The sequence below is a fragment of the Equus caballus genome, chromosome 4, assembly GCF_041296265.1.
Source record: "Equus caballus isolate H_3958 breed thoroughbred chromosome 4, TB-T2T, whole genome shotgun sequence".
NCBI lineage: Eukaryota > Metazoa > Chordata > Mammalia > Perissodactyla > Equidae > Equus > Equus caballus.
In genome coordinates, this window is record NC_091687.1 from 15390000 (window position 1) to 15411792 (window position 21793).

Consider the following 21793-nt stretch of genomic DNA (forward strand, 5'->3'; position numbering starts at 1 on the left):
ACCTAATTACCATCAGTCTAGGCTCCCTCTTGGGCCTTTGCTGGGAAGGGTGGAGGTGGGGCCACCATGTTTTCTGTGGGGTTGGCTGCAGCAGGGTGGTTAATTGTCTAAAAATGTTGTGTCCGGCTAGGCAGCCCCTACCTGGTCTTCTGGCCAGAGAGAGCCACCTTTCCTTGGGACTTCTTTTTGTCTGTGCCTGTTGGCATTTCAGGATTGCCTGCTTCTCTGGCACTCAGTCTGGAATATAGGAGGGACTGAGACATTCCTGGGAACTATCACCAAGTTGTTCTTCAGGACCTGAGGTCCCTGGCTGGTCTGCCACCTTCTGTTTACCTTCCAAGTTTTATGTTTGCTCTATGTGTGATGTCCTGGGTTCTTAGCTGTACTTAGCAGGAGGAATAAGGAACGGCACATCTACTCCATCTCCCAAAAGTGGAAGCTTCTCTAAGAATGTTGGGGTTTGGGGCCAGCCCTGTGGCCGAGTGGTTAAGTTCACACACTCTGCTTCGGCAGCCCTGGGTGTCACCAGTTTAGATCCTGGGTGTGGACATAGCACCACTCATCAGGCCACGCTGAGGCGGCGTCCCATACAGCACAACCAGAAGGACCTACAGCTAGAATATACAACTATATACCGGGGGCCTTGGGGAGAAAAAGAAGAAGAAAAAGAAAAAAAGAAGATTGGCAACAGATGTTAGCTCAGGTGCCAATCTTTAAAAAAAAAAAAAAAAAAGAATGTTGGGGTTTTTTTAAGTAAGCTCTGGTAATTTCTGTCTTTCATGGAATTTGTCCATTTCATTTAAGTTGTAGAATTTATGACCGGAAGTTTGTAATGTTCTCTTATTAGGATCTGCAGTGGGATCCCCTCTCTCGTGCCTGATATTGGTGGTTTGTGTCTTGTCTCTTTTTTTATTGGGCAGTCTACTAGGCTATAGATTTGTTGTTGTTTTCAAAGGAACAGCTGTGGTTTCACTGCATTTTCTCTGTTGTTTTCCTGCTTTATATTTCACTGATTTCTGCTCTTTGTTATTTCTTTCCTACTACTTGCTTTGGGGTTAATTTAGTCTTCTTTTTCTAGTTTCTTAGATCGTTGATTTGAAACCTTCCTTCTTTGCAATATAAACATTTAATAGTGTTTCAATTTAAGAATCACATTACACAAACACAGCACAGGTAAACCTTGGGTTTGTCAAACTTGTTATGACAGAAAATCTGGCCTTCTGATTGAACATCAGTGAGACCATGTCCAGAGGAGAGTGTCTTAGGATGGCCCAGTGTCTGGACAATACCCTATAAAGAATGACCCAGGAAGCTAGGCCCATGTGACCCAGAAGATTGATGACTCCTGGAGGCATGAGAGCTCTTTTCAGATAAGTGAATGATTCACGTAGCAAAGAGTGCGACAGGAGAGTCGGCACCAGTGAGTAGCAATTACCAGGAAGCAGGTTTCAGTTGAATGAAAGGAAGAACTTCCAGCAGTCACACCTGTTCCAGCCAGGGACAAGCCACGGGGTTGAAGTAGACAGGGCTCCAACCAGGAGTGAGATGATAAATCATTCGGCTCTAAGGTCCCTTCTGGCTCTCAAGTCAGCAGTTCTACGTAGTGGGATTTTCCTACTAGTACACTCACTCCTATATGTCTGCTAAGAGATGTGTTTAAGATACCACTGCAGCAGCAAGACCAGAAATCAAAATTTCCATCTCTAGATTGGTAGGGAGCTGGTTAAATAGTTTATGATGATATGTCCATACATGTGTTACAAGGCTTAAAGGAGTTAATCCATGTAAAGTAATGTATATAAAATGCACAGAATAGTGCCTGGCCTATAAATAAGCACCGTGTAACTGTGATCATTAATACAATTCATAAAACTATTTGAAAGACTGGGATCTGTATATACTGTTGAAATGATCCACAAGATATATTAAGTGGGGAAGAGCAGTATAGAGCAGTATAGGGAGTACACCTGCGTCTGCATGTGCACACGTGTCTGTGCGTGCATACGTGAGTGTGTGTGTGTGCGCGTGCACCCACACATACATGCTTGAAGAAACAGAAGCCAGTGCCAGTGGTGGCTACTGGGGAGGGAGGCTGAGGGACTGAGGTCTCAACATTTCGAAGCAGCTTACTTTGCTTACTTTCTATGAGGTTCTAGATGTAAGGTGCATTATGATCATTTCCCTCAGTGGGGCACCCAGATGGGTGATGAGATTGTTCAAGGTCTCTGTAAGTGTTCATCAGAATTCTTCCTGGTACATCACTTTTTAGTGTTCTCATCAGTTTCTGACTATTTCTAATCTTTTCTTTAGTTAGTGTGATAAGGGAGATTATGTAAAAGCAATTTGTCATAAATGAATAAAGAATTCTCAGACCTCCATAAGAGCTACGGCTTTGGTAATGTTACTGCTTTTGACATCATTTGTATGACCTGATGTGGGGTCAGTAAGATCTGCGGCGGAGAGGAAGTGGCTGCTTTGCCTAGGCTCTGTTTCTTTAAGAACATACCTAGGATTTCCCCTTCTAGAATTCTCTCGTAAGGAAACCATCAGATGCTAAATATTTTTGTATAAGAATGTCAAAACCATATTTATACTAGAAAATTAGGAAATAAGCTATCCATTCAACAAAGAAGAGTCTTTGCATAAATTTTGGCAAAGCCATAGGAAGTGGTATTATATAATCATTAAAATATTTAATATTCTGGAGAAATAGTCACAATATCATAAGCAGCAATGCAGGGTATTCCTATGCTGCTAGTAGGGTAAGTGTGCAACCGCTTGGGAGAGCAGTTTGGTGGTATTTAGAAAGTCTGTGATGCTGTACCCTGCGGCTTAGTTTTCCCTTCTTAGGGGTATTCTGCAGATAAACTCTGTTTGCTGGAGAAAACCTGTGTAAGGCCGGCCCTGTGGCACAGCGGTTAAGTGCGCATGTTCCGCTTTGGCGGCCCAGGGTTCGCCGGTTCGGATCACGGCTGTGCGCATGGCACCACTTGGCAAGCCATGCTGTGGTAGGCGTCCCACATATAAAGTAGAGGAAGATGGGCATGGATGTTAGCTCAGGGCCAGTCTTCTTCAGCAAAAAGAGGAGTATTAGCAGCAGATGTTAGCTCAGGGCTAATCTTCCTCAAAAAATAAAAGAAAAAAAAAGAACATGTAGAGTAAGAGTGTGTTGACTACAAGTTGGAGACAATTAAATGCCCACCAACAGGAGAGTAGATAAAAGGACTGTTGTGTCCACTGCTCAGCACTTAGATGCCACTCTGAAGCTCTGCTACAGGAGGCAGAGTACCTGCTTCAACCTGGATGAACCATAAATACACATGTTGAACAGAAAGCAAATTGCAAAGGATTTGCACAACATATAGAGTATGATGCCATACATGGGTACATAGAGTGTATATCTACATGGTTTAAAGATACTGAAATACTCTTCAAAAATTTCAGTGCCATGAAAGACCAAGAAAGGCAGGGAAGCCTTCCAGCTGAAGGGAGACGGGAGAGGTGATAGCTAATGCAGATGATGTGCTGAGTTGGATACTGGACTGAGGGAAGAAAGACTGGACATCTTAGGGCAATTGATGGAATGCGTGTAGAGACTGTGGGTTAGATAACAATATTCTGTAATGTCCACTTGCCTGGGCTGGGGCCTACACTCTACCTAGTAAGGGGCCGTCCTCACTTCAGGGAAGAGGAACGGTCTGCAGCCTACCCCGAAATAGTTCAGGAAAAGGTGTGTGAGCGTGTGCGTAATGGAAAGAACATGAATAATAAAGGAGCAAAATGGAAACAAGTGATGAATCTGAGTAAACACTGGGAGTTCTTTGCATTATTCTTTCAACTTTTTCATAAGTTTGAAATTATATCAAAGTTTTAAAGTTACCAACAAGCCTAAGAATATACTATATATTGTTTATGGATGTATGAAATACGTATAGCATCACGTGGAAACGATGCGCTCCCTGTGTGAGGGCCAGCTATAGCAGAAATGTGCTATTTTATTCTAAGGAATAAGAAAGGTCCTGAAACTGTTAAGATTTGTTCATGTTGGGTTATGAGTTTATGGGTGATCATTACAGTATTATCATACTTTCTATATGTTTGAAGTATTTCATAAAAATAAATTTTAAATGCTTAATAAAATTATGAATATATAGTTAATTAAGTTTTAGTACAGCTAAGTGGTGAGTACTTTGAAGGCTTTAAATTTTCTTTTCAAAGAAAAAGAGCTCATAATGTTGAATGAACAAAGTGCAGAATTATAGAAGTAATAGGATCCAAAATTTTAAGTATATATTGCATGTATATACATGCAAAGAAAATTGTCTGGAAAGGAAAACATCAAAATATTTACACTGTAGCTGGTGGAATTGTAGGTAACTTTAATTCTTTATACTGTCTATCTTCCAAATTCCTCATGTTGAACATGTATGAATTTTATCTGAATAGGAAAACACAAAACAATTTTTTTAAAAAAACCTAAATAGGGCCGGCCCAGTGGCACAGCAGTTACATTCGCACGTTCCACTTCTGTGGCCCGGGGTTCGCCAGTTCGGATCCCAGGTACAGACATGGCACCACTTGGCAAGCCATGCTGTTGCAGGCGTCCCACATATAAAACAGAGGAAGATGGGCACAGATGTTAGCTCAGGGCCAGTCTTCCTCAGCAAAAAGAGGAGGATTGGCAGCAGATGTTAGCTCAGGGCTAATCTTCCTCAAAAAAAAAAACCTGAATAGCCATTTGGGGACTTCCTCAGAGTAGGCCAAGTGCAGCCAAATGACACACACACACCTGGCAAATGGCCCCCAGCCCCACCCTGCCTGCCCTTAGCCCTGCCCTCAGCCTTGCCCACACCCTTGGCTCTGCCCTCAGCCCCACTCCGGCCCAGCAGGCCCCGTGCCCACTGGCCAGACTGATGTCCCTTGCAGATCGGCTTCACCACGGACCCACGAATGGCCCGCTCCTCGCCCTACCCCACCGATGTGGCCCGAGTCGTGAATGCCCCCATTTTCCATGTGAATTCGGATGACCCAGAGGCCGTCATGTACGTGTGCAAGGTGGCAGCTGAGTGGAGGAGTACCTTCCACAAGGATGTGGTGGTGGACCTGGTGAGTGACCCTGCCCATTTCCTGGAGAGAGGGCTCAGGACTCCTTGGTGCAGACTCACCCTACTGCCCCTCTTGAGCCTCCAACCTGGGTGAGCTATGCTAGGGAACAAGGTTTTTGGGGTCCTGTCCCAGGATATTCCTAGGTCACTGTGGTTTCATCTCATGTGACAGTCAAAGCGACTCTAGTGTGTGAAGGAGAGAGATATAGAACTCTTAATTCTAGAGGAGGTAAACTGAGGCATCACATGGGAGAGGTGGGGCAGGTCCTTGTGGGTCCCAAGTCCCAGCTGACATGGTCCCTGATGCTGGTGTCTCCTGGCCATGCCCAGGTGTGTTACCGACGCAACGGCCACAATGAGATGGATGAGCCCATGTTCACGCAGCCGCTCATGTACAAGCAGATCCGCAAGCAGAAGCCCGTGCTGCAGAAGTACGCCGAGTTGCTGGTGTCGCAGGGTGTGGTCAACCAGCCCGAGTACGAGGTGGGTCCCCCGGCTCTGATCCTGGCAGGCCTTTCCAGAGCTGGGGAGGGAAAGAGAAGGCCAGCTGCAGGGCCAGTTGTTGCTTTTGCAGAGTTATCAGGATCCAAGTGAGAATATATGAAATATTTACAACATTTCAGTGCTGAAGTTCTTGGAGGGTCCTGGCCGCTGAGGGGTTCCATGAAGGAGGTGGGACCTGAGAGCACTTTGGCATGAGGCAGTAGCCACCCAGGCTTTCTCTGCTGACAGAGTGCAGGCTGCAGGCTGCAGGCTGAGAGGCAGATGAAGGATCCACTCCTTAAAGGCTGCTGTGATCTCCTGGGTTCTGGCTGGTGACCAGTGGGAAGGCCCATGCAGGTTGCCCAGCGTCGGACAAGGGCGACAAGGGCTACTTACCAGCATGGCGAGTCGGAAGTCTGGGAGTGGAGGCGGTGCTGAAATCAGGGCAAGCATGGAGATGGCACTTTGGGGTTCAATCGTCCTGGGGCTGCGCAAGGAGCCCTGAGAACTAGACCACTTCATAAGAATAATATGGGGGAGGCAGCCGGCAAATGTGGAGAAGAAACCGCTGGCAATGAGAACAGTAAAGTGTTGTAGGCTTCTCACAGATCTCAGAGAGGTTGTGTGTGTTGGGAAGAGAAGGCCCAGAGGCTAGTGGAGTCAGGTGCTCTGGGGAGTGCAGGTGCACTCAGGAAGTGCGACATGCAGCGGCTGTGGGCCCACGGTGCCCTGAGCAGAGCGCCCCTGAGCTGTGCTGACCCTGCAGGAGGAGATCTCCAAGTATGACAAGATCTGTGAGGAGGCCTTTGCTAGGTCCAAGGACGAGAAGATCTTGCACATCAAGCACTGGCTGGACTCCCCCTGGCCTGGTGAGTGAGGGACGTCACCGATGAACCCCTCCAGCCCCACAACACCCCTTGTGGGCCCTGGAATCAACCCCCAACTACCGCTCTCATGGGGAACATGGTCCACGCCACATTGAGTCTTACTCACCTCTCCACGGCATCTCGTGTGGCCACGGTTTGGTTCCTGGAAAAGTAGTGGCCATGCGTCAGCTTGTCCCTCCTCTCCTAGGTTTCTTCACCCTGGATGGACAGCCCAGGAGCATGTCCTGCCCCTCCACGGGCCTGACAGAGGATATTCTCGCACACATTGGGAACGTGGCGAGCTCCGTGCCTGTGGAGAACTTCACCATTCATGGAGGTAACAAGGCTGCACTAAGTCCAATGCTGAGTCCAGTGACGGCCTCTCTCTCACCATGCGCCTGGGCCCCGGCCGCCTAGGGCCCCACCCACCTCGTTGAAGGCCAGGTGCTTGGGTGAGGGAAGCCCTCTCCCACCTCACTCCTGATCTCCACCGGGCTGCCTTCCCTACTCGCCCAGAAGCTGGGACTGAAGAAGGCTCTGCTCTTGTCACAAGAGGGCGTGCGGGGTGACTGGTGAGCACCCTGTCTCTGCAGGGCTGAGCCGGATCTTGAAAACCCGTGGGGAGCTGGTGAAGAACAGGACTGTGGACTGGGCTCTGGCGGAGTACATGGCCTTCGGCTCTCTCCTGAAGGAGGGCATCCATATCCGGCTCAGCGGCCAGGATGTGGAGCGGGGCACTTTCAGGTGATGCTCTCGGCGTTCTTGTGGGCCCTTCGAAGTGAGGAGAAGACTCGAGGGAGGGCTCGGGTTTCTCTTCCAGCAGAGTCACTGCAGGAGCCAGGCGCTGGGTCCCAGCCTCAGGCCCAAGCACCCTGTCCCTGCTCTGATTTGGACACTTCTGTTAAGACCTGGGCTTTGTGCGCTCTCTGGCCATCTATGTGGGGTCTGCTGGTCAGGCTCCCACCTACTCACCTGTGCTGTTCTGCCTCAGCCATCGCCACCACGTGCTGCACGACCAGAACGTGGACAAGAGAACCTGCATTCCCATGAACCACCTCTGGCCCAACCAGGCCCCCTACACCGTGTGCAACAGCTCGCTGTCCGAGTACGGGGTCCTGGGTGAGTGCCCACCAACCGCCTGCCTGTCCACCACTGAGGCCCTCCCTGCCACCGCCCCCCCCCCAACCAGGCCCTCTCCCCTCCCCCTTCCCCACTCCCCCAGCCGCCCCTTCTCCCTCACTGCCTTCTTCCCTGCTCCTTTTCCCCTCTCCTCTTCCCCTCTCCTCCCTGCTGCCTCCTCCCTCTTCCCCCGCTTCTCACAGCCCGTTCCCTGCCTACCAGCTTAAAGCTCATGGTGATTTTCTCCCTCCATCCTGCTCTGTAGGCTTTGAGCTGGGTTTTGCCATGGCCAGTCCTAATGCCCTCGTCCTCTGGGAGGCTCAGTTTGGTGACTTCCACAACACAGCCCAGTGCATCATTGACCAGTTCATCTGCCCAGGACAAGCCAAGTGGGTGCGGCAGAATGGCATTGTCCTGCTGCTGCCCCATGGCATGGAGGGCATGGTAAGCCCCAGCCTACCTTCCCTACCAGACTTAGGACATGGGAGGGGCTTCCCAGGACCCTGACCCCAGAGACGGGCACAATGCAGGCTCTGCTGGTAGCCACTCCACCTTGGAAGACAAGAGGTCTTGCTTTGCCTTTAATGAGAAGGGGATGGTTGGTGCTGGTGTGGACCACCCAGGCTCAGGCAGTCCCTGCCCACCTCCCTTCCCTTCCCCCCCGGGCCCTGTGGGGGTCTGTCACACCACAGAGGCCCCCAAGTGATAACAATCTTAAGACTCAGGCTTGAAAACCACAAGGAGCCAGAAATGCTGGACCCTGTCCTGACATGGAAATGCATCCTCTGCGTTTGTGGGTGGGGGAGGGGAGGAATTGAACTGCCGGCAGAAAAACAGATAATTTGGCGTTTTTCAGAACAGAAATGAGCAAGTTGGTTAAGGAAGAGAAGTAGTGAATGCACCTGTCAACACGTGTGAAGCTCCCGAACTGTAACTTATCTGTCTGGTTCCAGGGCCCAGAACATTCCTCCGCCAGGCCTGAGCGGTTCCTACAGATGTGCAATGATGACCCAGACGTCCTGCCGGTGAGTAGAGTGACCACCCAGTTGTCGGTCTGCAAGCACTCTGAAGGCACTGCTGCCCTGTCCTTCTCAGGAGGCGCCAGGGGAGGGTGATGGGTGAGCCCTGTGCTTGCTGTCTCCCCACAATGAGAGGCTTCCTCAGGACACAGAAGAAAGAGTGTGCCTGCCTGCCTCCTGTCGCCTCCTGCTGCTGCCAAAAGCAGAGAAACAGTGTGAAAGCTGCAGCAGAAGCTTTCAGAGTCATACTGTCTGTATTTTGATTCAGGCAAACATTTTAGAGAAAGGAACTTTGGGTGATTTTAGTGAAACTTCAGGAGCTGAAAGGAAACTGTTGGGACTCAGTTTCTGAGGAAAATAAGAATTGGCTTTAGATGGAACCTGTGTCTGTCCCAGGCCAGGCTGTGTTTTCAGAGAAATGGGAGGGATTAAATAGGAGCAAGAATCCTGTTCAGAGCATGAGCCCAGCTGGATTAGCTCTTGTCAGTGTCCCCTTGTGTGTGCGTCTCTGGGGGAGTGTGGCACCCCGAGGCTGGAGCCATGGGCATCTGCTGAGGCCCTCTACCCCAACATCTCCCACGTTAGAGTGCTCAGTGCCACCTGGCGTCTCCCCGTTTCCTTCCTTGCTTCAGAACCTTGAGGAGGCCAACTTTGACATAAACCAGCTGTACGATTGCAACTGGGTCGTTGTCAACTGCTCCACCCCCGGCAACTTCTTCCATGTGCTGCGTCGCCAGATTCTCCTGCCCTTCCGGAAGCCGGTCAGTTGGGGGTGTCCCTGCTCAGAGAGGCCTGGCCTGAGGCGTACAGGACCCCAGCCCACTGGGAGGATGGACATGTGAACGGGTGGTCGTAGGTGCTGTACTTAGCTTAGAAGAGAGATGAGCCCCAGCAGGGGCCCAGGGAATGGTTGAGCCCCCTAGAAGCAGGCTCCTAGGCCTGCTTAAAGGGTGAGTGGGAGTGTGTGTAAATGGTCCAGGAGTAGAACGTCCCCTGCTGCAGTTCAAGGTGCAGGGCTGGGGCTCAGCAGCCTGCAGGCCCACGGGATGGGACAGCCCTGGCCATGGGCAGGGACACCCAGGAGAGGCTCCCAGCTGTTTCCCGGGTACAGGGCACGGGATGCCTAGGGCTCAGAGCAGGTGGGGCGGGCCTTGGAGGAGTGGATGCTCAGTTGAGCAGGGCCCAGCCTCTCCAGGCAGAGGAGAGGTGGGCAAGAGGAGACAGCATCCTCCCGTTTTCTCCTCTTTCCTTCTCTAACCTGCAGCTCCTCCTGGCCGCAGAGCCAGAAGGGCAGCACCAGGTGCCCTGTCCTGAAGATGAGGCCTGGTCAGCCCCTTGCTGTTGAGCCTCCTTCTCGAATCCTTAGAACCTGATCCATTATGAGTCTGTGGTTCTGTGTTTCAGTTAATCATCTTCACCCCCAAGTCCCTGCTGCGTCACCCCGAGGCCAGAACCAGCTTCGACGAGATGCTTCCAGGTGTGTGTGAGGGGTACGGGCATTTCAGGGGATTTCAGCTGCTGCTCCGTGGGGCTAGGGGACTTACCCTTGTGAGTCTCACTGTGGCCCTTGCCACATTTTTGGTCATTGGGTAAAGACCGCGAAACATTGGCAGCCTGGAAGTGGGAGCTTGCATGCAGGTTGGTCAAAGGCAGGTCTCACATCCTGCCCGGGTCTGCAGCCTTCATGTGGGTGCCCATGACTCCTCTAGAGGTGATGAAGTGAGTCCGAGCTTAGAGTGCACCCCACTGTCTAGGACTGTGCTTGGAGGCTGGTGGCAACTCAGCAGACAAAGGAAAGACACCAGTTGGTGGGGCCTGCCGAGTAACAAGACTCCACCTAGAATGGATAGACCACATTTTGTTAATCCATTCATCCATTCGTGGACATTTGGGTGGCTTCCACATTTTAGCTGTTGTAGATAATGCTACTGTGAACACGGGTGTGCACATAGCTCTTTGAGACCCTGCTTTCAGTTCTTTTGCGTATATACCAAGAAACAGAATTGCTGGGTCATATGGTAATTCTATGTTTGAATTTTTGAGAAACCTCTGAACTGTTTTCCGCAACAGCCGTACCATTTTACATTCCCATCAACAATGCAAAAGGGCTTCCTCCACACCCTCACCGACACTTGTCTTGTTTTTGTTTTGTTTTGTTTATAGCAGCCATCCTGATGGATGTGAGGTGGTATCCCATCGTGGTTTGGTTTGCATTGCCCTAACAATGAGTGACGTTGAGCTTCTTTTCATGTGCTTTTTGTCTATTGGTATATCATCTTCTTTGGAGAAATGACTGTTCAAGTCCTTTGCCGGTTTTTGAACCGGGGTGTTTGTTTTGTTGAGTTTTAGGAGTTCTCTCTATATGCTAGATAATAATCCTTTATCAAATACATGACTTGCAAAAGTTTTCTCCCATTCTGTGGATTGTCCTTTGATGCACAAAACTTTTTAATTTTCATGAAGTCCAGTTTGTGTACTTTTTCTTTTGTCACCTGTGCCTTTGGTGTCATATCCAAGGAATCATCACCAAATCCAATGTCGTGAAGTGTTTCTCCTGTTTTCTTATAGGAATTTTAGCATTTCAGATTTTATGTTGAGGTCTTTGATCCATCTAGGGTTAATTTTCATATATCTTATAAGGGTCCAGCTTCATTTGCACGGGGAGGTCCAGTTGAAGAGACTGTCCTGTCCCCATTAAATGGACTTGGCACCCTTGTCAAAGGGCATTTCACCATATATGTGGGGGTTATTTCTGGGCTCTCTGTTCTGTTCCATTGGTCTATCTCTGTCTTTATGATAGTACCACACTGTTTTGATTACTGTAGCTTTGTGGTAAGTTTGAAATCAGGAAATGTGAGTCCTCCGGTTTTCTTCTTTTTCAAGATTGTTTTTGCTGTTTGGGATCTTGTGAGATTCCATGAATTTTATGATGGATTTTTCTATTTCTGCAAAAAATATCATTGGGATTTTCATAGGGATTGCATTCAATCTGTAGATTGCTTTGAGTGCTATTGACATCATAACAATATTAAGTCTTTCAATCTAAATGCCTTTCCGTTTATTTATGTCTTCTTTAATTTCTTTCAGCAATGTTTTATACTCTTCAGTGTACAGGTCTTTCACCACCTTGGTTAAGTTTCTCCCTAAGTATTTTATTCTTTTTGATGCTATTGTAAATGGAATTGTTTTCTTAATTTCTTTTTTGGATTGTTAGTGTATAGAAATGCAACTGATTTCTGAGTGTTGATTTTCTACCCTATGACTTGGTTGAATTTGTTTACTGGTTCTAACAGGTTTTTTGTGGATCTTTAGGATTTTCTACATGTAAGATCATACCATCTGTAAACAGAGATAATTTTACTTCTTCCTTTCCAATTTGGATGCCCTTTATTTCTCTTTCTTGCCTAATTGCTCCGGCTAGGATTTCAGTACTATGTTGAATAAAAGCGGCAAAAGTAGGCACCCTTGTCTTGTACCTGGTCTTAGAGGAAAAGCTCTCAGTCTTTCATCATTGACTGTGATATTCACTGTGGGATTTTCATATCCAGGCTTTATCAGGTGGAGGTAATTTCCTTTTAATCCTAACGTTGCATGTGTAGCATGAACGCGAGCCCCTCATCTTGGATGCAGCTTCCTGGAGTTGGCTTGTTCCACAGCCACAGTCCAAGCGCTGAGCATCTGAATACTTGCTCCAGTTGTGTGGAAAGTTTTAGTATTGTAAATTTGTGAGGAGTCTGAGCAGAGTGGTCATGGGATGCTTTACTAGACGTAGATGCCCCTGAAGTCTGACACAGGTCTGTTCTGAAGGGTGCACTGGTGTCACTTGTTATCCAAGGGTGGCCTTGCCTGCTGGGCCTGTTACCTGCGACGTGCTTCTCAAGGCTCTCTCGGTCAGAATAAATTCAACGGCATCAGAAGCTCGTGGAGGGGGAGCATCTGTAACCCTTGGAAACTGCGTGTCCTGGCCTCAGCCCATGGCACAGCCCTGCCCCTGTTCATACACAGCAGCAGTGGCAGGGCTCTGGGCATCCTCAGCCAAGTCCTGAGAGACCCCCGGCCGTGGGGATTCTCTTGTAGGAACCCATTTCCAGCGAGTGATCCCAGAGGATGGCCCTGCAGCCCACAACCCAGAAAACGTCAAGAGACTTCTCTTCTGTACGGGCAAGGTATACTATGACCTCACCCGAGAGCGCAAAGCGCGGAGCATGGTGGAGCAGGTGGCCATCACGAGGATTGAGCAGGTGAGGTGCTACAGCCGGTGCTGGTGTCCTTCCTCGGGGTGTTGGGGCCCCAGAGCCTTCCCAGAGCTTCCGGGACATCCTGGATGGGTCACTGAGCTTCCCACCTGAGACACTGTTCCCTCTGGTGCCGGCCTGGCCCGCTGCTCTGACAGGAGCCCCTCACTCTCTCCCCAGCTGTCGCCGTTCCCCTTCGACCTCCTGCTGCAGGAGGTGCAGAAGTATCCCGGTGCCGAGCTTGCCTGGTGCCAGGAGGAGCACAAGAACCAGGGTTACTATGATTACGTGAAGCCCCGGCTGCGGACCACCATCAGCCGCGCCAAGCCTGTGTGGTAAGGCCGCGGGTGCTTAGCTGGGGACCAGGGAGGGCAGTGAGGTTCAGTCCCCTCAGTGGCCTTTGCTGTCACCACTCACTGTCACTTCCGTCAGGTATGCCGGCCGAGACCCAGCAGCAGCTCCAGCCACCGGCAACAAGAAGACTCACCTCACAGAGCTGCAGCGCCTCCTGGACACAGCCTTCGACCTGGACGCCTTCAAGAACTTCTCGTAGATGCTGCCTGGGCTACTGCCCTCCACGTCCACGACTGCCCCTCGCTTCTCAACTAAAGAATAGTGCCTCAGTGCTGCCCACACTTCTGCCCGTCCGCTGCACCGCACACTCCCCCCTCGCTTGCTTACCGATTAGGCTACTGTCCCCCTCATGTGCTTGGCTGTCCCCCAAGCCAGATGCTTCCCACGCTCTGTGACTTCTCTCCGGCTGAGCAGCCTTCATGGAGGCAGTGGGGAGTGGGAAGGGGAGAGGGAGCCCCCACAGGTGTCCTGGGAGGGTTAGCTCTGCCTCCACCCCGGCTTCATTCCGCAGGACTCGCCTCATGTGGCTTTCCCACATGCTGGCAGTGCTTGTCACACAGCAAGAGGGCTCCTGTACCTGGACTAGGTGACTTTGTCTTCCCAGACTGAGCCCCAGACCCCTTGGAGGAGCCATTGCTGTCAGAGGCTTGCGGGGTGGTGGGGGCTCCGGGAGGACCCTCATGGCAGGGTGACCTGGGGGCGCTGCTGAGGGGCGGCTGGCAGGAGGTGGCCTGAGCCTGAGTTGGCACAGAGAGGGCAGGTCCACTTTCTGCAGTGTCCACTTCCTCCCCTTGAGAGGGTCCTGGGCTGTGCATGGGGGCCATGCATGCTCCACCTGCCAGCACCTGGAACCCACAGGGTATGTGTGGCCAGGAGGTATGGCTTGGGATCTGGGTCTGCTCTGTGTCACATCCGCCTCTGCCTCCCTGCTCAGCCCACTTCTCTGTCCTGTTTCTCCTTAACACGACAGAGACTCTGAAGCCTTCTCTCTGCTCTGCCAAAGCTGGTCAGACGGGGGAGAGGAGGGGTCCTGGTGAGGGGCAGCGTGAGGCCGAGGGGCCAGCTCCCCTCACCTGTCACAGGGACAGATCTGATTTATTTATTTTGGTTAAAAAAAAAAAGAACAAAAACAACTTTGCATTGCATTTGGCTTGACCCATAAACTAAGTTATCCACGGGCTGTCTGCGTGTCATTCTTTCTGCTCTGCCTTCACCGAGAAGAGGCTGGCCCAGGCCTCGCCCCTCCGTTTGGAAAGCAGACCCTCCCCACTGCCCAGAGCATAAGCACGAGGCAGCCAAGCTTCCTTCCAGCCCAGCTCCCTGTCATTGGTGCAGGTGCAGGCTGTGTCTGGTGCACCCTGCTTTCTCAACCTCCCCTGCTCCTGGGTCCCTCTCCCGACTTCCCCTAAGCAGCACTCCATGGTCTGTGCTTCTGTATGGAGCCCACATGCCAGGTGGGTTTGGCCCTAGGAGGCTTTTTTGAGTTGGCTGAGTTAGTGTCCCCAGAACCCAAGCAGCTCGTTGGACCTCTGGAGGGGAGCCAACCACACCAGCAGGGCCCTGAGGCCCAGTGTCCCCTCTGGCCTACAGCCCCACCGTATTGAGCCCACAACATGCCAGCCTTGGCCTCCCAGCACTGAGGGAGAACTCAGGGAAAGGCTTGGGTGTGGACGTGGGGTACCCTCCAGCAAGGGGCCCCTACTGTGGATGGTTACCCCGTTTTCTAGGCCACACCCAGGCACCTTGTCCTTGGAGCCTCTTCAGAATCTCTTCATTTTGTCCTGCATGCTATGTGCAGCTTGCTGAGTGTCCTCCCATCCTGGTGTGACAGCAGCCTGAGTGTGGGGGTTGGGAAGAGCTGCCACCTGCCCCAGTGCTCCTGTGTGCTCCATGACCACACACCTCCCCTGCATCTGATGTGGTCAGCCAGGTGGATTGGAGCTCAAAGAGGCAAAAATTAAGGCCGGACACCCTTCCTTCCCTGGAAAGACTCCTGGCTCTCTGCCAGGCAACTGTCCATGTCCTGCACTCTGTGCAGTGGAATAGGGTTCCGCTTTCACCCCAGTCCAGAGCTTCTGTGGCGTGAGATGTGAGAGAGAAGCTTGAGTCTTGCTTCTCACCGCTTCCAGTCTGGTCAGGGGACAGCGTGAGTCTAAGCGATGTGCTCTGGAGAGCAGATCCAGGTAGGTCTGAGGGATCTGGGCACTTCCTGGAGGGGCACCCGAGAGAGTTGAGGGCACAGAGGAGTAGCTGCCAGAGGCCCTTCCATGGGGGTTTGGGTTACAGGGATGAGGCGGGGGGTCTCAGAAGGCCTTTCCACTCCCACAGCTTAGCGTGGGTTCACAGCCCTGCCCAGATCCAGGGAGAGCAGGCTCAAGGCTCTGGAAAGGAGGGATGAGCAGACCACACTGGGCCAAATGCAGTACAAAGGCTTCTCTGTTAGCTCTGTTCTACTTCAGTGTTCAGTTGTCCTTTAACTAAAATTGGCAAAGAGCAATTATGAGAAGGAAGAGACACCACAGTCTAGGAGAGCATCCTGCTTGCTTAGACGGGACCTCAATGGACCGGTCCAGTGTGTGCATCATGCATGTGCATGAATGTGTGAACAAGTATAGGTGTGCAGGTGCACTGCATGTATGTGTGAGGGTGAGCGCAAGTGTGTGCGTCCGAGAGTGCACAAGCCTGATGTGGTCCCCTGGGCCTTTCTGGATGTAAAAGCCCTTTTGACATTAGCCTATCAAATTCATATATTTGACCTGCCCCCTCCCCCCCCCCCCCGCCCCGCCCCGCAAATTCATATGTTGAAGCCCGAAGCCCAGTGTGACTGTATTTGGAGATGGGGCCTTTAGGGAGGTAATGAAGGTGAAATGAGGTCGTAAGGGTGGGGCCCTGAGCTGATAGGACCAGTGTCCTTAGAAGAGGAAGAAACACCAGAGCTCTGAGTCCTCTCTCTGCAGTTGCACAAAAGAAAGACCATGTGAGGACACAGTGAGAAGGCAGCTGTCTACAAACCAGAGAGTCTCACCAGAAACCAACCGTGAGGGCATCTTGATCTTGAACTTCTAGCCTCCAAAAATGTGGGAAAATAAGTTTCTGTTGTTTCAGCCATCCAGTCTGTGGTACTTTGCTGTGGCAGCCCCAGCAGACTAAGATGTGTATCAGTACTGGTTCATCACTTGTAACAAGTGTATCACACTAATGCAAGACGTTAGTAAGGGAAACTGTAGAGGAGGGGAGTACATGGGAACTCTGTACTTTCTGCTCAATTTCTCTGTAAACCTAGAACTATTCTAGAAAAAATAAAGCCTATTACTTTAAAAAATGTTTTAGCCATTATAGTTCCTTTCTCTCTATATAAATTTTAGAATAATCTTATCTCTGTCTACAAAAACCTTTTCTAGGACTTGGTAGAAATTGCATTAAACCTGTCTATCAGTATGGAGAGCTGACATCATTACTATATTGAGTCTTCCAATTCGTGGACATATATACACACACATATATATGTATATTATTGAGAGAGAGGTGTTGAAGTCTCCAACTATAATTGTGGATTAGTTTATTTCTCCTTTCAGTCTTGTCAGTTTTGAAATTGACCTAAAGATTCAACATAATCCCTATCAAAATCTCAGATTTTTTGATAGAAATTGGCAAACTGATCCTAAAATTCATATGGAAATTCAAAGGACCCAGAATATCCAAAACAATCTTGAAAAAAGAGAACAAAGTTGGAGGGCTCCCAATTCCCAATTTTAAAGCTTACTACAAGGGTACAGTAATCAAGACTCTGTGGTACTGGCATAAGAATAGACATATCAATCAATGAACTAGAACTGAGAGTCCAGAAATAAACCACTTTATGGTCAAGTGATTTTTGACAAGGCTGTCAAAATCATTCAGTGGGGAAAGAATAGTCTTAACAAATGGCGCTGGGACAGCCAGATATCCCTGTGAAAAGAAGAGGGGCCGGCCCCGTGGCCGAGTGGTTAAATTCGCGTGCTCTGCTTCAGCAGCCCAGGGTTTCGCCGGTTCAAGTCCTGGGAGTGGACATGGCACTGCTCATCAGGCCATGCTGAGGCGACGTCCCACATGCCGCAACTGGAAGGACCCACAACTAGAATATACAACTATGTACTGGGGGGCTTTGGGGAGAAAAAGGAAAAAAATTTTTTTTAAATCTTTAAAAAAAAGAGGAAGTTAGACCCATAGCTTATGCTGTATATACAAAAATAAACTCATTGAATCAAAGACCTAAATGTAAGAGCTAAAATTATAAAATTGTTAGAGGAAAGCAGGTATAAAAATTTGTAACCCTGGGTTAGACAATGGTTTCTTATATATGACATGAAAAGCATATGTAACAAATGGAATATAGATAAATTAGACTTAATAAAAGTTTAAAACATTGTGAGTCAAAAGACACCATCAAAAAAGTGAAAAGACAATCCACAGAATGAGAGAAAATATTTCCAAATCACACATCTGACAAGGGACTTGTGTCTAGAATACATAAAGAATTCCTACAGCTTAATAATAAAAAGACAACCCAGTTAAAATATACAAATGGCTAATAGGCACGTGAAAAGATGCTCAACATCATTAGTCATCAGGGAAATGCAAGTCAAAACCACAATGAGATACCATTGCACATTCACTAGCATAATTATAATCAAAAAGACACCGGATGTGGAAAAACATTGGAACCCTTGTGCACTGTTGGTGAAAACGTAAAATAGTGCAGCTGCTGTGGAAAACAGTCTGGCAGCTCCTCAAAGGTTAAACATAGAATTATCATATGACCCAGCAACTCCACTTTTAGGTATATACCCAGAGGAATTAGAACATATGTCCACACAGAAACTCATTCACGGACATTCATAGCACCATTATTCATAATAGCCAAAAAGTGGAAACAACCCATGTGTCCATTAACTGATGAATAGATAAACAGACTGAAGTCCATCCATATAACGGAATATTATTCCACCAGAAAAAAGGAATGAAGTACTGACACGTTACAACATGGATGAACCTTGAAAACATACAGTGAAGGCAGCTAGATACAAAAGACCACATATTGTATGGTTCCATATATATGAAATATCCAGACTAGGGAATCCATAGGGTCAGAAAGTAGATGATTGTTGGCTGCCAGGGGCTGGGGGAGGGAATGGGGAGTGATTGCTAATGGGTACAGTATTTCTCTTGTGGGTGATAAAAATGTTCTCAAATTGATTGTGGTGATGGTTACACAACTCTGAATAAATGTTACACCATTGAATTTTACACTTCATATGGGTGAATTGTAAGGAATGTGAATTGATCTCAAGTAAGATGTTTTTAAGAACAAAAAAGAGCTGGCAGGGCTGGGGCCAGCGTGGCAGCGATCAAGTGGTGAGAAGGGTTTGGATTTGGATCGTGGTGGGTGCAACGTGGAGGGTGGCGTTCCAAAGCTGCCAGCACAGAGCCACGGATCGCTGCAGAGGAGGACTGCAGGAGGAGCGGGTGCAGCAGGCCGGGACGGAATGCAGAGTCCCACTGTGGACGTGTTGAGATTAGCGTCAGGAAGAGGAGTGGACACCAGGTAAGCCCGGGTTCAGGGAGGTGAGGATGGCTGGTGACATGCAAGAGAGAGTCCTTTTCACACAGACAAAGTTACAGGGCCACGTGAGCCACTGTGGAGTGCGTGTGGGGACGAGGATGGCTCTGAGGACTGAGCCTGGGGCTGGCCACCATCTCCACTCGGAGCAGGCGCCACTGAGCTGATGGTCAGTCACCACTGCCCTTGGCAAGCGCAGGCTGAGTGGGGGTGTCCAGGGAGGAGGGAGGAGGGATGGCGAGTCCAGAGAGAAGGGAGATGGCTTCAGGAAGTCAGGCTGTCCTGGAAGGGTGGTCTGGTCACCAGTGTTACATGGGAAGCGCTCCTCTCCTGATGCAGGAGAGGACCACAACCTGGGGAGCTTAAAACGACAGAAATTCATTCTCTCATGGTCTACAGGCCAAAGTCTGAAACCAAGGTGTCAGCAGGTCTGTGCTGCCTCTGCAGGCTCTGAGGCAGGATCTTTCCTTGGACTCCAGCGTCCTGTGCTGGTGGCTGCATCACTCCAGTCTCTGCTCCGCTGTCACATGGTGTGTGTCTGCCTCTAAACTCCCCCTGCCTCTGTCTGATGCTTTCAGGGCCCACCTGGACAACCCGGGATAAACTCCTCCTCTCACAGTCCTTGACTGAGTTATGCATATGACATGATATTCACAGGCTCTGGGGATTAGGACGTGAATATATCTTTAGAGACCACCACTCAGTCCACTGCATGGAGCAACGTCAGGGGACAGGAAGGGGGACCCAGGCCCCAGACAGGAGCAGAACAGGCTGAGTGCCTGGGTGCAGGTGCAGCTTAGTGGTGGACGTGGTCGTGGGCACCTGTAGAAGTTCTCTTCTCTTACTTCCAAACAAGAAGCAACGCCAGTGTAGAGAGTGAGGAAGAGGTGGGGACAGTGGTCAGTGTCTCGAAGAGAAAGGTGAGTTGTCCAAGAAGGTGTGGCACTGTGGAAGGTGCCCAGGGCCACCTGAGGCAAGCGGTCAGAAAGGTAAACTGAGACGAGGTGGCAGGTGTCTGCATATGAAGGAGGTTTAGAGGGCCTGGGAGCAGACACTTAGAAATGATGGGAATGTCACATGGAAATAGGCAACAGGTTTCCACCGGTGGCTCCACCTTGGTAGGAGTGTCGTGTGTTACAGGCATTTTGGGGACTGAGCAAGTGTGGACAATGCCCCTTTGCTCCCCAACAGCCCACCCGCACCTGCTGAGCCAGTGCTCAGGGACGACTAGGCTGAATAGTGCCACCCTGTGGCGTGGGAGTCCAGGGGCCAGCGGGAGATGATCCTTCCATGACCACCAGCAGGATCTGGGACGCAGCTGACTTTTGTCCTCACCTTCCAGATGTCGGCTCCTTGCCTGACCCCAGGGGTTGGTTAGGGGCTTTGGAAGCATCTGGAGATCTGGGCAATGGGAAGGTCCTGTTGGTCCTAGGCCAGCAGGTGAAGAGGTGGAGGGTCCCCCAGGAGAGGCGCCTGTTAGGCTGATGGAGCAGGCTTGCGGACCCCCTGAGAAAGCTCGGGGGTTGGTGGAGGTGGGGCAAGTGACCCTGGGTGACCCAAGTGACCTCAGCTGGAGGCAGAAGCAGGTGACCCCAGGTGAACCAGGTGGAGGTGGGGGTGGGTGACCCTGGGTGACCCGGGTGGAGGTGGGAGTGGGTGACTCTGGGTGGCCCCAGGTGACCCCAGGTGGAGATGGGAGTCAACGACCCTGGATGGAGGCAGGAGTCAGGATGGTGCTGGCCCAACTCCATTTATATAAATACATGCATTGGCATCTGTTGCTGTTGGAGTGAGAATTACACACGTAACACCAAAAGGACATATGCTAAAAATAGTTCTTTCTAGTAGGCGAGATGGCAGCAAATTTTATTTTATTCTACTTGCTTATATTTATTTTTTACAATAAATATATATTACTTTTGTGACAAAGAAAAAACAATGTTATTTTTAAACTGATACAATTTGTTAAGACTGGGGTGGGGCCTGGGTGGGGCCTGGGTGGAGCCTGGGGGTGGGGTTGGAGATCTTTCATAAACAACTTTGAGAACATATCTAGGATCCTTGCAACAAAGAAAACGAAACTATGTCCAGGGGACCCACTCCACCCTCCCAACTTGGCTCATCACAATGACCCTGCTGCAACGGTGCCAGGACTGGTCAGCCCAACCCCAGCCCACCCCCACCTCCTTGATGGCCAGGTAGACCCTCCTGAAAAGGCAGCCCCTGGGGACCATCCCAGCTCTATCCTCTGCCCCCAAGCGGCCTGCTAGTAACCACGTTTCAGTGTGGCTGGGAGACATGCATCCTCCCACAGCCCACCTAGGCAGCTTCATGTCACCCCAAGTGTCTGAGTGTGGTCCCCTCACTCCAGTGAGTCAGTACTCCCGAAACCCAACGTGCGCCTTCCTGCTGCCTGCAGTCGTAATCATGTTACTCTGAAAGACAAAGTAGGCAGTCACCAGAGTATTTTAAAGAACTTTAAACCGATTTTACCCAATCTACAAATAATGCACCCTATTCATGTTTTGGTGCATTTCCTTCCTGTCATTTTTAGATTCTTCCACTACTACTTTACCACATTTTTAAATTTTTCTCTACACACACTTCGTTGTTTTGGTTTACTGTCCGGGCCTTAGTTGCTGACCTCATGACCTTTCACCCTTGACTACGTCTGCTTGACAGTCTCCTAAGACAAGGGCATTCTCCGAAGCCCACAGTGTGGCCACCACACTGGGCAAGGTCACAGCCATCCACTGCTTTTATCTCATCTCTGGCCCGTGTTCAGATTTCCCCCAGTGTCCCAACGATGTCTCTTCCCCCATCCAGAGCCCTGTCGAGGATGCCGGCATTGGCTCCACTTCTCCGTCCCTCTGCTCTCCTCTGATCTAGACCATCTCCCCAGGCCTGACGTTCTCTGAGAGTCCAGGCTGACTCCTGTGTGGATTTGTCCAGGGGTTTTCTCATAGTTCGATTCAGGCTGGACATTTCGGGCTGGAACTTCCATGTAGGGATT

General features: G+C 50.1%; 1 protein-coding gene across 9 annotated transcripts in view; it reads left to right on the forward strand.

The window, feature by feature from the left end:
• OGDH (oxoglutarate dehydrogenase) overlaps positions 1-14361 on the forward strand; it is a 79823-nt gene extending 65462 nt beyond the window's left edge. For 5 of the 9 annotated variants that reach the window (XM_005609120.3, XM_003364758.4, XM_005609119.3 and 2 more), the window contains 13 exons: positions 4927-5106; positions 5436-5588; positions 6355-6457; positions 6663-6791; positions 7048-7198; positions 7446-7573; positions 7839-8017; positions 8527-8598; positions 9225-9353; positions 9997-10069; positions 12670-12833; positions 13008-13162; positions 13260-14361. In XM_005609120.3, the coding sequence (XP_005609177.1) occupies positions 4927-5106; positions 5436-5588; positions 6355-6457; positions 6663-6791; positions 7048-7198; positions 7446-7573; positions 7839-8017; positions 8527-8598; positions 9225-9353; positions 9997-10069; positions 12670-12833; positions 13008-13162; positions 13260-13380 (1737 nt within the window). In that variant the 3' untranslated portion in view covers positions 13381-14361. Of the gene's footprint in view, positions 1-4926; positions 5107-5435; positions 5589-6354; positions 6458-6662; positions 6792-7047; positions 7199-7445; positions 7574-7838; positions 8018-8526; positions 8599-9224; positions 9354-9996; positions 10070-12669; positions 12834-13007; positions 13175-13259 lie in introns of all 9 variants that reach the window. The other 4 variants (XM_070265554.1, XM_070265556.1, XM_070265553.1 and 1 more) reach the window with 1 other exon arrangement.
• The last annotated feature ends 7432 nt before the right edge of the window (positions 14362-21793 follow it).